The sequence below is a fragment of the Drosophila mauritiana genome, chromosome 3R (genome assembly GCF_004382145.1).
Source record: "Drosophila mauritiana strain mau12 chromosome 3R, ASM438214v1, whole genome shotgun sequence".
Classification (NCBI taxonomy): Eukaryota; Metazoa; Arthropoda; class Insecta; order Diptera; family Drosophilidae; genus Drosophila; species Drosophila mauritiana.
The window spans coordinates 11,755,536-11,771,417 of NC_046670.1; the positions used below are offsets into that span (position 1 = coordinate 11,755,536).

Consider the following 15,882-nt stretch of genomic DNA (forward strand, 5'->3'; position numbering starts at 1 on the left):
AAATACCTAAATATAAAAGAATGCATTCCCTACCAATAAAAAACCATTTAGTTTTGTTTATCTTAACATATTTTATTCTGCATATCCTTCAACTTTATCCCTACTCCCTTGACCAGGGCTGATGAAAGAACACCTGTTGAACAAACAGTAAAAGCTGTTTAATTAGATTATCAATTTGTTGTATGTAGGCTAACATTTAAACGTTTATTGCATTTCTTTAACAAATTAAAATTTTTTAAATTCGTCAACCGATTATTGATAACATAACAAAAAGAACAATCGATTCCCCCGCCCTCGCCTTATCAGCTGTTTGGCTGAGATTGTTGTGTGGTTTTCGTTTGCCAAATGAAAAACACACGAAATTTACAAAAACAATGCAGATAAAGCCCATAATAACATGTGAGTTGTAAAAAATTATCACAATAAATCCCATATAAAAACTTTACCTACAGACTCTGGCTCGTGCCCGCTGTTCCGGTCGCTGGAGTCCCAAATCCTGAATGCGATTCCACTGGACACTTGCGAGTGGCGACGCACTTTCCAACGCCCAACGAAACATGTTCGCTTGGAGGCCCAGGCGCAGCAGTTCAATGTTGCGGCCTTGGAGAAGTACAAGCAGGGTGACTGGAGCATATTGGAGCATCCCATACTGCACATCTTTGTCACCGAGTGCAATGTGAGTTAACTGATCCTGTAGGAATCTCTAAATCCACCTCCATTAACTATCTTTCAGGATGTGGACACCTACAAAGCCACGATCAGGGAGGCAATCGACATTTGGTTAAAAACATTAACCAGTTATGGCGTCTCGGATTGGATGATTTTGTTGGTCGAAACATTGGACATGCGGAAAACAAAGAACTTCATGCCACGCACTACTGTGCTGGATAAGATACGGTTGGATTTTGGCACCAAGAACGACGACCGCTGCATCTCAGTTCTGAACCCGGCAAAGTTTGAACAGAAATCCACGGAGTCCTTTCGCTGCTTAGTGCAGCGTATCCGCTTCCTCATGCTCACCAGCTACAATCGGAACATAGTTAAGTACGAGGAACTAATACGGAGCAAGCGCGAAAAGCGAAACATTAAAGGGTGGGACTTCCGACAATACTTCTTCATGCAGGAAGACCTGGCGTTGATCTTCGAAAAGTTGGAATTGCCCACAGAGGCGTTGATACAATACGATGAGCTAGACGCCATGTTCTCGCAGTTTATAACTCACACTGGTCTCAACGAGAAGCAGCAGTGGTTGAACCATTTTCGCAAGCCCCTGGACGCTTTTCATGGTATATGTCTGACCCGAGCGGACAAGTTCGAAATGAGGAACAAGATCCGCGATGAAGGCGTTTCCCTGTTGGAATTTCGCAACTATATTTTCGAACGGCAAGCCTATTTGCTGCTTACGTGCAATGACATTCCGGAAATCGCGAAGAGGCTTCTGAACTTTTTGTTCTCCACGCTGCGCGAGGTGGAGTTCATAAAGCTGGAGTGTCAGGAGGGCGCTCTTTGCTGCTGGGAGTTTGTTTGTGCTCTGGAAGTCCTGCAGCTGTGCGAACAGGCCATGGAACCCAACGAGCTAACCTGTTTCCAGCACTGTGCTCCCATCTGGAACTTGGCCAAGGATAAGCTCTACGAGCTCGGCAAACTGTGTGGCCTCTTGCCCGGCTGCACGCCAACTTCGGAGCAGTTGCACATAGTGGTGCAGCTATCGTCGGGAATCGGAGATGCGCCGTCCGAGCAGCATCAGTTCCTCCAGGCGACACCTCAGCTCCGAGAACGGTCTCCCAATCGTAAGCCCAAAAAATCGGGGGCTGAGCAGCTAAAGGAAGCCCTGGGCTCGAACCAAGCCTTCCAGAAGCTCTACCTGGAGCTGGCAGAACTGGCCATCAGTACGTACAAGCATGTGACACGCTTGCGATCGGCCCGTTTGGTTGGTCTGGACCTGGGAAACTTCTACTGCGCTCTAAATGAGCCGCATAAAGCTGTTGGCTTCTTCACAGATCTTCTCAGGGAGCTGAAGGCAGAGAACTGGCACATGCTGAGCTCGCAGACGCTGCTTGAACTAGCTAACTGCTACCGCAAGATGGGCGACTCGCTGGCCTACACCAAGACGTGTAGCTCCATCTCATGTTGCGCGGAACTAGAGACATTGGTGCGAACCTTTTACTTCGACGAGTTTCTCAAGTCACTGAAAACACTTAAGACGACGCTTTCGGCACAGCCGTCGATAGAGAATGCCAACTATTGTGTACTGGAGGATCACTTTCGCATTCTGGACATCGAGGTTGTTAACCAGAAACCTATTATACAGGATGATTATATTCTAGTGCAGCTAAAAGTAGAGAGTCTCTATCCGCGAGGAGTCGTAGCTGAAAATGTTAAGCTTTGTTACGAATTGGAAGCTTCCTCTCTGGAGCTGGCCATGGAGAATGTCAGCCTAACTGCCTCCCCTTCGACCATAAAGGCCAAGGACACCTCATCACGATTGAAAGTTTCGCTTCAGCTAGTCTACAAACAGGACAATCGCCTGCACTCTGCCGCTGTGGCCTGCGACTTGCCAAAAAGCAAGCAACCCGTGCGACGCACAAGCAGCACCAAGCGCAAACTTTCGCCAAGTGTCCAGGCGGACTTCACCAACTTTGTTCAAGCGGAGAACATTGCTCTTCAGCCGGGCGTAAACCTAATTGAGATGAAGGCAAAGGCCACTCGAGTGGGCTGTTGGCAATTCAAACAGGTGGGTGATCCCGTTGCATCAGTTTTCTTTGCCTATCTTTAATCGATTTTGTATTTTAGCTATGTATCAGCATGTCCAGCCTGGAGTTCTTGTCGGAACAGTTGCCATTTACGCCTGCCACCTTTGAGATTAGCACCAAGCCGGCAAGTGCCTCGCTGGAGTTCAAGACACTGATAGCTGGCATAGTGCAGTCGATCAGCCTAAATGTTTCCGGTGGCAGTTTCATCTTTCCGCCCGATGCAAAAATCACACTGCGCTGCTCCAAGAATCTTCGCATTCGCCAGGCGCGAAATACGGAGGATGAAGCAGCGTATAATGATGACCAATCCTTCGAAAGCACGCTACAAGTGCCATTAGTGCAATTCAAATCGTTCGAGGAACGTAGAATCCCACTGGAGGTTCTCACTGATATGCCGGGCCGAAAGGTGTCTAAACACCATGAGCATCACATTGCCCTCAATTGTCCATGGTCTCGAACTGAGCTCCCGATCGCCGTTGATTTTCAACCAGCCATGGAGGCCACTTGCCGGCTTCATACGTGTGGCACGCAGAAGTTCCTACAGGTGATCATGAAGGGCATGGACGCGCATCTCTTTTTGCAGCACGCTCAAGTCAAGTGCGATGTGCCCGGCGTGCAATTGTTGGATCTTAATCCCGAGTCCCAGCAACCCATTGTAACTAAATTGCAATGTAATTTAATATCTAAAGTTGCTGATCTCCTATGCTTGTCTTCTAGGAAATCTACAAATCCCTGACTGTTACCTATCTGTACGAGATTCAAGTTGAGCCCCTCAAAACGGAGCACGAGCTGCCCGTCGTCAAAGTGCATTTTGTAATCAAATACGCATCGCAGTCGCAGCCTGGTGTGTGGAGAACGTATGGCTGTGCTTTTGATCTGGTGGACTACACAACGCTATTTAAGCTGCAAGCGCAGCTGGAACCAAATGAGCTGTGCCGTCTGCGCACCGTGTGCAACATGAACTTGAAGATCACCAAGGTGCATGAGAATCCCTACACGGATCTCATGTACGAGGTGCTTAACGATCAGAATCTGTGGGCCGTTTGCGGTCGCTCAGCGGGTAAGTTGGATTCTCTTTACTACTCTCTCTTTCTTTGCTTATGATTTAATTTAATTTAATTAATCTGTTTCTCTATACACGATTCACTTTTGCATTTTAAGATATGGGTAAGTTCTTTGGAATAGGACACACGTAGCACTTACTAGATTTGCCCCTGCTTTTGATTGGAAACATTTAACACTGAAAAAGAAAATTAGCTAACTTCTTGAACATACAGTCTGTACTCGTTGACTAACGATTTATTACTTAACCTTTTAGGTGTCGTATCCATGAAGGACGTCGACAGTCATTCCATATCGCTGGATGTGATGCCGCTGAGCACCGGCTTTCTGCCAATGCCTAGCATTCGATTGTCCAAATACACTGCCGGTGGCAAAAGTAAGACCGATGGCCACTCCAAGGTGCATCCCTTTCCGCCCGGTCAAGTCTACAACTCCACGAAGAGTATGCAGATCCATGTCATCGCAAGTGTGGCGGGGGATCAATAAGAAGCCAAATTGAAAACGAATTAATTGCAATGTACTCATAGCACATATGGCCCATGGCCAAGTATTATTAATTATTTATCGTCCTACTATAAAGTAGTAAAAATTGAAAATCAAATCGATTTATGATTTTTGTGCACTCAGATCCGCGGCCAATTTGGCCAGTTGCTGCTCCTCGACGCGATAGTAGTGCCAGCCCTCTTTATCCGTTAAATCCACGGCACCAAGACTTTCGTAGAACTTGCGTGCAGGATTCCATTCAAGTACATTGAACTCCAGGCGAGGGCACTGAAGCTCTACTGCCCGCGCTGCAACCTCCAAGAAGATTCGCTTTCCGGCGCCGCGTTTTCGGTGCTCGGGGCGCACATAGATGTCCTCGACGAAGAAGTACCGTCCCTGCCACGTTGAGTATGCCTTGTAGCAAATGGAGTACCCAATCGCCTGACTGGAATAGGAAAATAAACCCACAAGTTAATCAGCTCATTCCAAGAACTACAGTACTTACTCAGTATTGTTGTCTACAAGCACATAGACTTCACAATACTCTTGGCAGACCTGCATCTCGTTTAAGATCTGTCATATAAATAAAATAATTTTTATTTATTATTATGGTATAGGTTTCGCCATCTCTTACCTTCCTCTGTTAGCTGGGGACCATTGCTCATCTTCTCAAAGTCGGCCAGTTCCTGCAGATCAATTCAAAAGTATATCAAATTTGTATTTAAATAGGAATATTTTAAAACTCAACCTGAATCATGGAGAGCACATCTTTAATATCTTGAGCTTGAGCACGCCGGAATGTGAACTCTCCGGATTTCGACATGGTGGGGAATCTTTATAAAGTGTGTTGTGCTGATTATGGTCAAAAGAGCTTATCTTTTGTCGAAACAAACCTAATCTATAGAGATGAGCCGAACTATCGTGAGTAAAAGTAGATCACAATTTAAAAAAGAACTCAATATCGATTGGGAAAAGATTCATTTGTCTTCAATAAGTAAAAAATAGGATAAAACAAGAATGAAGTTGCATAAGATTAGGTTCTTGTGTATTAACGATTAACATTTGAAATGGTCTTGTTTCAAAGCAATAATAGCCATAAAAATAAGTAATTGAAACCTCTTCTTCATTCTTAAGAATTATTTTTTGAATTGCTAGATGGCCGCCAACAGCATTTAAGGTGTGACCAGGTGCACTTGAAGTGCATTGGTTTATTTAGCGTAACAAACGGCAGCCATACTGCATTTATTTAATTGTTTTATTTTGTTTCTGCCTTTGACCGATTGCATCGCGAAATGGATGTGGACAAGATCTGCCTGACCTGCCTGAGTTCCACGGGACCCCTCCTGTCCATCTACGACGGCGGATCCGGCAGCTGCCTGGCGGACATGATCCGGGAGTTCACAAAAACCAAGGTGAGTTGCCTTCGCCGAGTAATCCTGATTCCATGTTAATCTCGGTTTAATTCGCGTTTTCAAGCCCCGACGCAACGATAATCTGCCCGAGAAGGTGTGCCTGAGCTGTTTGAGTGAAATCTCCAATTGCTACACGTTCAAGATCAAGTGCGAGAACTCCAGTCGCACCCTGCGCCAATTGCTGCCGAATGCGTTGCCGGAGGAGCCCGATAACAAGGTGTCTATCAGTTGTCCAGTGGCCACAACTGACCAGGCTGTGCAGACCACTAGTTGGGAGCCGGACAGATGCACAGCCTCCGTGCAAACGGACGCAGTGACTACCACAGACGCCGAGCAGAATACCAGCCTGATTAAGTCAACAATTTCAGTGGACCTGGACTACGAAGGCGAGGGCGAGGTCTTCGACTACGAGCTGCCGGATGAGCCCGTCGAAAAGACCACCAGCCTCATCCTGCAGGTCCAGGGAAACTTAAAGGACGAAAAGGAAGTGGTGTTTACCCAAACCAATGTTATTTACGAAGGCGACGCCCACGAGCTGGAACAGCAGATCAGGGAATGTAATCTGGCCATCTTCGAAGGTGTCGACAACGAGGCGGAAATCATCACAGTAACCGCTCCGCAGGTAACCACCAGAAAGAGCGCTGCCAAGCTGCTAACACAGCAGGAAAACGATAAGCAGGAGACTCGTGTGGGTTCCAAGGAAGAAGCACGCGAAATAGAGAAGGAACAAGTACCTCAGACGGCTAAGCGCACCTCACGGCGTCGCGGAGGTGTCAAGCAGGATGTACCGGCTACCCCGCCGTCAGATACAGAGCCTTCCCCCAAGCAGCATCGGTTAGGAACGCAGCGAAAACTCAGCGCGCCAAGAGCGGGAACAGTAAACAGCCCTAGCACAACGTCAGGAGCAGCCACTACCCCTGAGCTCAAATACCACTGTGATCGTTGCAATGCGGGATTCGCAGTAGAGAAATCGTTGATGATCCACAGACGCCAAAAGGGCTGCATTAATCGCAACTTCAAGTGCAATGAGTGCGAAAAGGTCTTTGTGTCGCCGGATCACTTGGCGGAACACCAGGCCAGTCATGGTGCCCACAATTGCCCGGAGTGTGGAATACGCTGTGATTCCAAGGAGGCACTGAGCAAGCACATGGTGCAGGGCCACAAGCGTAATCTGCGGAATCAGTGCAATATCTGTCAGAAAGGTAAGGTAACAAAGAGTGGACGCAAATCCTATCTAATCGTCTCTTAATATTGTAGTATTCACCATGCTGTCCACGCTGCGTGACCACATGCGCATCCATACTGGCGAGAAACCCTTTGTGTGCAATATCTGCGGCAAGAGCTTTACACAGAACGCCAATCTTCGCCAGCACAAGCTGCGTCACTCGGAGACCAAAAGTTTCAAGTGCGAGCTGTGCCCGCACTCGTTCGTTACCAAGGCGGAACTCACCTCCCATGCCCGCACCCACACCGGTGACAAGCCCTTCGAGTGTGAGGTGTGCTTGGCCAGATTCACCACCAGTTGCTCCCTGGCCAAGCACAAACGAAAGCACACAGGCGAACGGCCATACGCCTGCGATCTCTGCCCCATGAGATTCACTGCCCTCAATGTGCTAAAGAACCACCGAAGGACGCACACAGGTGAGCGACCGTACGTCTGCCCCTTCTGCTCAAAGACCTTTACGCAGCGGGGTGACTGCCAGATGCACCAGCGTACACATCAAGGCGAGCGGATCTACATTTGTCCGGTGTGCAATGAGGAGTTCAAGTCGATGCCCGAGATGCGATCACATTTGGCCGGCCACGAGCAGCACGACAAACGTCTGGTGCACTTCACCTTTCTGAGCAACAAGGAAAACGGAAGCGGGGCCCTTGAAGAAGACCTTAACGAGATAACCGAGTCTGCACTTATGCTATAAGTCGATATAGAAGCTGTGCCAGCAAGGCGGCATTTGTAAAGGTGGTTGAGTTTGCCTTATCCCCAAGATTATAATGATTGAAAGTCCCAACTCTAAAGCGCACAACTCGTCCTCTTTACATTTGCGTCTACTCTTTCCCTCGGGAACACAGTTTATGACAAAATTCACAACTTTAGAACATCTTTAGTCTTAACTTAGTCGCTAGGTCGTAGATAAAAATAAAAGCTTAAAGTTACATTGCATAATCATCTCATTGCTAGTAGAACTGACCGTATTGCCCCGCCGGCTGCATGGCTGCCGATGTGGAGGCGATGACGGGGACTGAGGCTGTAACGGAGGACTCTGGCATGAGCAGGACGGGAGCAGCCGGCGGACCACTCGTCACTGGCGGATCGCCCTGGAACCAGTTGACGAGTTCGTGATGCGCACTTTGGACGCACTTGCGCTGGTCTGCAATCAGGTTCTCCGAGTATTTAACGTGGTTAGCATAAGCATCCTTTTCATGCTGCACATCCTTTGACATACGATGCAGGTCCTTCAGTATTGCCGATCCCCACAGCTGGACGTGGATGTCGGGTATCTTACTGGCCAGCTGCATGGCCGGCGTCACCATGTTCATGCTTTCCTTTGAGTTTCCGATGCTGAGAAAAACGTGCGATAGCAGAACCAACGAGCAGCTGGTCAGTCGGTTGAGGTCTTCGGCGTTGGCCATTTTCAGAGTTTCACGCAGAAAGCGTCTGCAAAGAATAAAGATTATCAGTATGCATTCTAGAGTCTAGGCTTAAGGTGACTAACTTTGCCTCGTGGAAGCTGTTTTTGTGAAAAGCGTGCAGTCCCTGGACGTAGTAGAAGCCTCCCATCAGCGCTTGACTGCTGTACGTGTGCGTGTTTTCCGTTGAGACGGCATCCAGGATTTGCTTGAGGTCCGTGTCCCGCTTGGTGCGCAGATAAATGATCGCCAGGTTGAGGTTGGCAAACAGTTTCAGGTCTCGCTCGCTGGTCTCACTTACGCACACGACGAACTGCCTCTCCGCATGCTCAAACAGGTTGGTGGACATGGAGTAGAGCCCGATGAGGCAGTGCAGCTGAGCCGAGTGTCGCCGTAGCAGGCTGCGTTGCGGAGCGGCCATGCAAACGTCTCTCGCGGCTGCTATTTCCCGGATAGCCAGTTCCCGGTTGCCCATCACCATGCGGCACATCACAATATGCTCCAGCAGAATCACCTTGAATACGGATAGAATGGGTTTGTCCTCCTGTTGCTTGAGTTTTTCAATCTGGGTGAGTGCTTTTTCCGTGTACTTTTGTGCTTTGTCCATGTAGCCTGCCATCATTGAGTGGGAGACGGTGACCAGATAGACCAGTACGTACAGCTGCTCCTTGGGCAGCCACACGAACATCTCGAGTTGATTTGCCCCGAAAATTGCCTCATCCGAAGGCCAATTTGGCGCCATTATCGTTTGTATGGACATCTGCAGTTGTTTGAGACTAGGCTTCACCGTTTTCACCTGCCCGAGGGCAAGGTAGTAGCACACCTGTAGCACCAGGAAAAACACCTTCAGGTACTCCTTCTGGTGCGGATTGGGTATGTTGTTGTCAATGATTTGGCCGGCGGAGTTGAGCAGGGCGAGCACGTCGTTGGTCTTGCGCTCGATCATAAGGATCATGGCGCGCGAGAGCAGGAAGAGCACTTTCAGGTACGTGGCGCTCGCCTCGTCGGCACTTTCCGCGCCCACGGCCAGCAGTTCGGAGGCCAGCGAGTACTCGCGATCGCTGGCATGTATTTGGGACAGCTGGAGCAGCAGCTTGCAGTGCCAGTAGACGTTGTTTTGCGACAGTTCCACGGCCCGCCGGAGCATCGCCTTGGCCTGGTGCGAGTTCCTGTCCGTCTGCAGATGCAGTTGGGCCAGCAGCGAGGCGGTGTCAAACTTAACGTCGAAATTGGGCAGCGGTTCGGATATGCTCCACGCCTTCTCCAAATGCTGGCGCGCCAGATCGATGTTCTTGGTGTAAGCCATCAGGATTTGGCCCATCTGCAAGTGTGTCCGCGCCTCGACCTTCGAGGGCGGCATAAATGTGAACAGGGCTTGAAGACACTGGATGCATTTCTTGATGTTCGGCGGCTGCGAGGTGCGGAAGTACTCCGCCAGGCCAAGGAGCGATATGTAGCAGGCGTCCTGGGACGCCGCCGTCGACGTGCTCGTCGATGCACTCATTTCGGTGAGCGGGTGCCAAATTCGGTTTGTTTATCGCGTAATTTTGTTTTCAATTCGCGACTATTCAATCACGGTGGTGGCTGCCAGTGTTGTCAAGTGTGGAATTTTAGTGGTGAACCAAGCTTTAGCGGTTATCGTTTGGCAGTCACAGTGGCAGTCACTCTTTTTCAGTACTGTGACTGGTACCGTTCAGCAGAACATAAAGCTTGAAAAAAGCTATCGGTTAAAAACTGAGTAGATCAAAAATCGTTTCTTTTTGCAGTAAGCAACTAAATGAAATTAATAAAAATAGAAAAAACTGAGATAATAATATTTAAACATGGTAAATGGTAATGGTAAATGGAGCAGAACTCCAAGTTAGAAGCCAATTCTTTCTTTAAATCACAGTTTAGAAAAACCGTCTTATTTCAGTTCGAAACAGTGCGTTATCAATTTCTTAGACTGTAAAGTTGAGGATCAGCTGCGAATTCGCATGCTTATCGCATTATTCTCATTATTTTTAAACCAAGCTCTTGCGTTTATTGCCATATGAATTAGTCGGAGATTGTAAGTGCAATCGGTTGGACCACCATTGTCTCCGTTTTTAATTTGATTCTGTGCAATATTCCGTTAAGGTAAAACCCAAGATTCTTATAAAATAAAAATTTCATACGGTTGTATCAATAACGACTATACGTAGTACTTTATGTTTGCAATCGATTTAAACACATAATCCAGAATAAGAAAGTTTCTTATCAGTATAAGTACACATATGTATGTATATATTATAAGAATTATGATGGTTACAAGAAAACAGAATTCTAGCAAATGTGAAGAAAGATATTATTCAAGATTTTTTTATTGGTTCTAAGGAATTTCTCTCAGTTGGACTCGTGTCAATGTTTAAAATCCTATTGTAAAAAGCTAATTTTTAATAGTCCGACAAAATTTGGATGTGTCACAAAGTCGATTAACGAAATTCCAACATTATCTCTGAAAAATCCCACAATATGCATGCATATAAATAATTAACTTAAATGTTATGAGGCCAAGATTATTTAATGATGCATGTTTTTTCTTTGGAAATTCACATTGTGAAAAATAATATGACATCCTCCACTAATTTTAAGTTATAGTTCATAAATTAATGGATGTCCTTAAATTTTTAGACAGTACCAACTATGCACACCTTCAGTTTGGTCCTGTTGGCCCTCCTTCCTGTAGTAACCCTTGCAGTCTTGGACAAGCCGGAGCTATCATTTCTGAATGAGTTCCCAAAGATGTTTAAGGGAGAACGAGACTTCTCCTTAGCACTGATGAAACAGATCCGAGAGATGTATCCCAGCGGCAATCTGTTCTTCTCCCCGTTCAGCACCTACAACGCCCTGCTCCTCGCCTACTTCAGTTCCTCCGAGCAGACGGAACGTGAGCTTGCGCAGGCACTGAACCTGGGATGGGCCTCCAACAAGCAGCAGGTCTTAGTTTCGTACACGTTGGCAAAGAGGCAGGACGAATTTCGATGGCGCCAAAGTCCCATGGAGCTCTCGTCTCCGAACAGAATTTTCGTCGACAGGTCGATAAATGTTTCCAACAAATTCAACACTTTACTCTACGGGACAACCACACAGTTGGACTTCAAGAATGAACCGGAGAATGGCCTACGGGTAATTAACGATTGGATAGCCGATAAGACGCACAACCAGATCCGCGACATGCTCAGCTCCCAGGAGATCACATCCCGCACCATGTTGGTGCTGGCCAACGCCGCCTACATGAAGGGCCAGTGGCTCAGCCAGTTCAAGGTGGAGGAGACCGCCTTGAAGCCGTTCTTCATAAACGAGCGTGAGCAGGAAATGGTTCACATGATGCACAAGACGGGCACCTTCAAGATGACCATCGATGAGGGCGTGCAGTCGCAGATCATCAAGCTGCCCTACCGAACCATATACAAGTCGAAGGAGACGCACATTTCCACTCCCGAGTCCAAATCCGATATCTCTATGATAATCATTCTGCCGTACTCCATCAAAATCAGTCTTAACCATGTCATATCCCGGCTAAATGCCGATTCCTTAAAGAAATGGTTCGAACGGGCAATGCCGCAGGAGATCGAGCTGTCGCTGCCCAAGTTCCAGTTCGAGCAGCGCCTGGAACTGACCCCGGTAAGATATGACCTGACTGGATCACTTGAGACGCACTAACCCGTAAGCTGTTACTTTTTCAGATCCTCAGCGGAATGGGAGTGAACACAATGTTCTCCAGAAACGCCACCTTTGGAGACCTGACTGCCGATCCCATTTCCCTTGCCATCGATGAAGTCCAACATCTGGCCAAGATCAAGGTGGACGAAGTGGGCAGCACTGCGGCAGCGGCCACCATCCTCTTTGTCAATCGATCCGCCAGGCAGCCCGATCCCACCAAATTCAACTGCAACCACCCGTTCGTGTTCCTCATCTATGATGAAAAGGTGGACACGATTCTCTTTGCGGGCGTCTACAGCGATCCCAGGCAAATGTAGCACTAAAAGTGTTCTAAAACTTGTGTGTTTTTAAAAAAACTTAAAAAAAATATTCTCTATAATGCCCACACTGTTCTATCATTTTCTTTTAATTTATTAATTTCGATATTAGCTAACTTATTGAAAGGTTAGACTTTTATTTTCCCCTACAATACCATATATATTAAAAATATCAAGTCACTACATTTGTATCGCAGTTTAAGTAACTACTTTTGCATGAAACGCAAGCCTTGTGAAGTAACCCACATCTCGACTTTCTGGGTGACTATCATCGTATATCGATATCCAAGCTGCGCTTGGGGTTTTAAGTACCCAGCTACTTTGGAGCACCGGACTCAGTTTATAGTTAGACGCGCTGGTGAACGGACTTGCAGTCGTTCCAAGTTATAGTTGTATATCGGTGCCACTTAAGCCTACGTACACTTGAAGAAGGTATTTCCCAGTGCTCATCCAGTTGTGTCTGTCCCAATTTGTTCAACTCCCCCCGGCAATTGTGACGATCATTAAACGAACGAATCGGGTTGAAATTAAAGCGTCGTCTATTATTGTAACACTAATCAGCATGCAAATGATTGCACAATTGCACATACAAACGTAGATATACATATGTTTAGGCATATAGCGATTTGAATATATATCACGCACGCATTTTAAATGGGCCAGTGTATTTTCGCTGTTTATAACTCTTTGCCAGTATAGCCTTGATTTGATTGATCTCTGAAGTGCGATACCATAATGACCTCCAGTTTAATGGGGTTTTCACTTGATGACTTCCAAGAAAAAAAAATATTGTTTTGACTGACACATAGCTCTGCGTTTATAAATAAAACGGGAAAACCAGTGAAATCGAAAATGAAAATATTTATTTAATTTTGTTGTGAAAAAATAAATGATTTTGCCTTAGTCGCTCATATGACATGATTAAAAAGTAAATCACATTTGCCCAAGGAATTTTAATATATCAAGAAGTAGTAACAATTGATTGGATTATATATTGATTATATATATTGGATATATATAAGTACATATTTACTGAGAAATTTCAAAGCAAGTGCTTGTGTTTTTGCCAAAGCAATTAATCCAAGTTCAATGCAGCTTAATTTTGGCTGACATGTCCACTTCCTCCTGTCAGTCAAAAAACTGGTTGTTCAATATTTTTTGGATTCGCCCAAAAAAAAACCCAGCAAAGCGCACAAAAACGCCGCGCATGCGCAGAAACTGCGTTACGTCTATGGGGTAAAAATAAAAATAAAAGACACAACCGAAAGCAATTACAAAATCGCCCATACAGGGTCAACAATGAGCATTCATACGCGTTGAAATACGTTTATGAATCATATACTGTGTATATTGGTAACTGCCGGTGGTATCCGCAACCGGTTATCGAAAATGTTAATTTTGGGTTTTTTATTTTCACACAACAAAGCGCTTTTCACTGCAGTCACGCAATGGATGACTTCGTCATCGCTCAGCTGCTGAAAGCAAAACTGGAGCTATGGCCATCACAAAGCTCAAGCTCCCAAACCGATCCAATCCGATCCGATCTGTGGGCGCTCCTTCATGCTCCGATGGATGCATGTGGGAATGGATGGAATGGCTGATGTATGGATACATTATGTTCGGATTGCGAATTTCGAGTGCAGAGCGGCGGAAACTTTCACTTTTTTCTGTGTCGCCTCTGCGGAGATGTTGCAACTGTCGTCTGCAAATAGCTGACCACTCGATGGACTGGAAAAGCTTTTTGGTGAATCAGCCTAAAGCGATCTTTAACGACCTGAATTTGGTCCCTTATTTACTAAAAAGATTCAATCAGATACTGAGTGCGCTTTAAATGCTTAGTTGTCTAATAAATTAGAGGGGAAATTATACCAGGATTCAATGCCGGTCACGTATTCCCCACAAATCACACACTCAACAAATAAAATGGTGTACAAGGTCACATATTAAGGGGTTTTGTGCCTTTCGATCACTCATTTCCATCACAAGTGCTTGCACCCGTTGAAATAATTGATACTTTAACTAAAATCATGTTTCAATTTTTAGCAGGCGTCCACAACATGCACATTCTCAGCATATCTCTGATGGCGGTCCTGCCGACCATTGCCTTAGCCGGTCTCTGTGGGGTTGAGCCCGATGCCAGTTTGTTGGATCAGCGGCTGAACCTTTACAAGGGCCAACAGAACTTCGCCGTGTCCATGCTGAACGTGATCCGGCAGAGCACTCCCAACGAGAACGTCTTCTTCTCGCCGTACAGCACGTACCACGCCCTGCTCCTCGCCTATTTTGGATCCTCTGGCGACACGGAGAAGGAGTTGGCCAAGGTGCTGCATCTGGATTGGGCCGACTCAAAGGAGGTGGTGCGCAGTGCCTACATTCTGGAGAAGATGAGCCGCAAAGAGCGACAGAGCAAAATGCCCCTGGAGTTCTCCTCAGCCGATCGCATATTCTTCGCCAATGATCTGCATGTGACCGAATGCGCACGGAATCGTCTGGCCGAGGAGGTCCAGCAGATCGACTTCAAGAACCAGCCAGAGGAGTCACGCAAGCAAATCAACGATTGGATTGCCAAGCAGACGCACGATCAAATCCGCAATATGCTTAGCGCCGATGAAATCACTCCGCGAACTCGTTTGGTCCTGGCCAACGCCGCCTATCTGAAGGGTCAGTGGCTCAGTCAGTTCAAGACGGAGAAGACGGTGCCCATGCCCTTCTACACGTCCCCGTCCAACTTCTCGCTGGTGTCCATGATGCAGCAGAAGGGCACCTTCCTGCTGAATGTCGACGAACAGCTTCGCGCCCACGTGCTTCAGCTGCCCTATCGCACCGTCTTCGAGTCGCAGGAGAAGGAGGACAGCTCGCCGGATGAGAACTCGGACATCTCCATGGTGCTCATCTTGCCGCCATTTAACAGTAATTCCCTCGAGGATGTGCTCTCCCGGTTGAATGCCGACAGTCTGGATGATTCGTTGAAGCAGGCCATGCCCCGCGAAATCGAAGTGTCGCTGCCCAAGTTTGAGTTTGAACAGCGCCTGGAACTTAACCCTGTAAGTCCTAATTTCTTGCCTCCAAAGTGTGATTAAGTTCTTACCTGCTCCATTTCTTAGATCCTTGCCAAAATGGGAGTCAGCAAAATGTTCGATGAGTCTGTCGCTACGTTTGATGATCTGACCTCCGAGACGATTTCCATTGGTGACTCCAAGCACGTGGCCAAGATCAAGGTGGACGAGGAGGGTAGTACTGCGGCAGCGGCCACCGTTCTCTTCACCTACCGCTCGGCCAGGCCCGTGGAGCCGGCCAAGTTTGAGTGCAACCATCCGTTCGTGTTCGTCATCTACGACCGCACCTCCAAGTCGATCCTATTTACGGGCATCTATCGCGATCCCAAAACAATAAAGCAGTAAAAGATGGCAGTCTTTAAGGTGCTGCAACTTTGCAACTAATCTAACCAAATTATTTTTTGACTGTAAAACACAATGTAAACTTTAAAAACAAACTTAAACCATAATAAATTATGCCTATAACAAGAAGCCTAAAGACTTTATT

At 46.9% G+C, this 15,882-nt stretch overlaps 6 protein-coding genes across 8 annotated transcripts; 4 read left to right on the forward strand and 2 right to left on the reverse strand.

The window, feature by feature from the left end:
- Positions 1–288: 288 nt before the first annotated feature.
- LOC117146098 (trafficking protein particle complex subunit 10) lies at positions 289–4,420 on the forward strand. 2 transcript variants are annotated; one of them, XM_033312076.1, is made up of 7 exons: positions 289–399; positions 453–676; positions 734–2,734; positions 2,794–3,408; positions 3,471–3,813; positions 3,915–3,920; positions 4,072–4,420. In XM_033312076.1, exons 1-7 carry the CDS (start codon positions 375–377, stop codon positions 4,299–4,301), a joined length of 3,444 nt encoding a protein of 1,147 aa, XP_033167967.1. In that variant the 5' UTR covers positions 289–374; the 3' UTR covers positions 4,302–4,420. The 2 variants fall into 2 exon arrangements, with proteins under 2 accessions (XP_033167967.1, XP_033167968.1); XM_033312077.1 differs by lacking the exon at positions 3,915–3,920.
- Positions 4,326–5,212, reverse strand: LOC117146102 (diamine acetyltransferase 2). The gene is given in 5 exon segments (XM_033312083.1): positions 4,326–4,743; positions 4,804–4,848; positions 4,850–4,871; positions 4,933–4,984; positions 5,047–5,212. Coding segments are annotated over 5 exon segments (516 nt in total). The 5' UTR covers positions 5,122–5,212; the 3' UTR covers positions 4,326–4,421.
- A 313-nt stretch (positions 5,213–5,525) lies between these two features.
- LOC117143669 (histone-lysine N-methyltransferase PRDM9) lies at positions 5,526–7,864 on the forward strand. Its single transcript, XM_033308450.1, has 3 exons — positions 5,526–5,710; positions 5,775–6,912; positions 6,968–7,864. Exons 1-3 carry the CDS (start codon positions 5,591–5,593, stop codon positions 7,627–7,629), a joined length of 1,920 nt encoding a protein of 639 aa, XP_033164341.1. The 5' UTR covers positions 5,526–5,590; the 3' UTR covers positions 7,630–7,864.
- On the reverse strand, positions 7,739–9,938 carry LOC117143670 (MAU2 chromatid cohesion factor homolog). The gene is made up of 2 exons (XM_033308451.1): positions 8,425–9,938; positions 7,739–8,366 (listed from the first exon to the last, which is right to left on the reverse strand). Exons 1-2 carry the CDS (start codon positions 9,840–9,842, stop codon positions 7,886–7,888), a joined length of 1,899 nt encoding a protein of 632 aa, XP_033164342.1. The 5' UTR covers positions 9,843–9,938; the 3' UTR covers positions 7,739–7,885.
- Positions 9,939–10,367: 429 nt separating this feature from the next.
- LOC117142828 (serine protease inhibitor 88Ea) lies at positions 10,368–12,407 on the forward strand. Its single transcript, XM_033307054.1, has 3 exons — positions 10,368–10,456; positions 10,991–11,983; positions 12,046–12,407. The coding sequence occupies exons 2-3, from the start codon at positions 11,003–11,005 to the stop codon at positions 12,337–12,339; spliced, it is 1,275 nt and encodes a 424-aa protein (XP_033162945.1). The 5' UTR covers positions 10,368–10,456; positions 10,991–11,002; the 3' UTR covers positions 12,340–12,407.
- Positions 12,408–12,663: 256 nt separating this feature from the next.
- On the forward strand, positions 12,664–15,866 carry LOC117142827 (serine protease inhibitor 88Ea). Of its 2 annotated transcripts, none has more exons than XM_033307052.1 (3): positions 12,664–12,771; positions 14,383–15,383; positions 15,444–15,866. In XM_033307052.1, exons 2-3 carry the CDS (start codon positions 14,397–14,399, stop codon positions 15,738–15,740), a joined length of 1,284 nt encoding a protein of 427 aa, XP_033162943.1. In that variant the 5' UTR covers positions 12,664–12,771; positions 14,383–14,396; the 3' UTR covers positions 15,741–15,866. The 2 variants fall into 2 exon arrangements, with proteins under 2 accessions (XP_033162943.1, XP_033162944.1); XM_033307053.1 differs by having other exon boundaries at positions 12,671–12,771; positions 14,386–15,383.
- Positions 15,867–15,882: the final 16 nt, after the last annotated feature.

Bases quoted from the DNA above. Each gene is read 5' to 3' on its own strand.
- LOC117146098 (XM_033312076.1), top strand. From the start codon at position 375: ATGCAGATAAAGCCCATAATAACAT. The intron at 677-733 runs GTGAGTTAACTG...ACTATCTTTCAG, and splicing joins TCTTTGTCACCGAGTGCAAT to GATGTGGACACCTACAAAGC. The intron at 3,409-3,470 runs GTAACTAAATTG...CTTGTCTTCTAG, and splicing joins CCGAGTCCCAGCAACCCATT to GAAATCTACAAATCCCTGAC.
- LOC117143669 (XM_033308450.1), top strand. From the start codon at position 5,591: ATGGATGTGGACAAGATCTGCCTGACCTGCCTGAGTTCCACGGGACCC. The intron at 5,711-5,774 runs GTGAGTTGCCTT...CGCGTTTTCAAG, and splicing joins GGGAGTTCACAAAAACCAAG to CCCCGACGCAACGATAATCT. The intron at 6,913-6,967 runs GTAAGGTAACAA...TTAATATTGTAG, and splicing joins GTGCAATATCTGTCAGAAAG to TATTCACCATGCTGTCCACG.
- LOC117143670 (XM_033308451.1), bottom strand. From the start codon at position 9,842: ATGAGTGCATCGACGAGCACGTCGACGGCGGCGTCCCAGGACGCCTGC. The intron at 8,367-8,424 runs GTTAGTCACCTT...TATTCTTTGCAG, and splicing joins AACAGCTTCCACGAGGCAAA to ACGCTTTCTGCGTGAAACTC.
- LOC117142828 (XM_033307054.1), top strand. From the start codon at position 11,003: ATGCACACCTTCAGTTTGGTCCTGTTGGCCCTCCTTCCTGTAGTAACC. The intron at 11,984-12,045 runs GTAAGATATGAC...TTACTTTTTCAG, and splicing joins AGCGCCTGGAACTGACCCCG to ATCCTCAGCGGAATGGGAGT.
- LOC117142827 (XM_033307052.1), top strand. From the start codon at position 14,397: ATGCACATTCTCAGCATATCTCTGATGGCGGTCCTGCCGACCATTGCC. The intron at 15,384-15,443 runs GTAAGTCCTAAT...TCCATTTCTTAG, and splicing joins AGCGCCTGGAACTTAACCCT to ATCCTTGCCAAAATGGGAGT.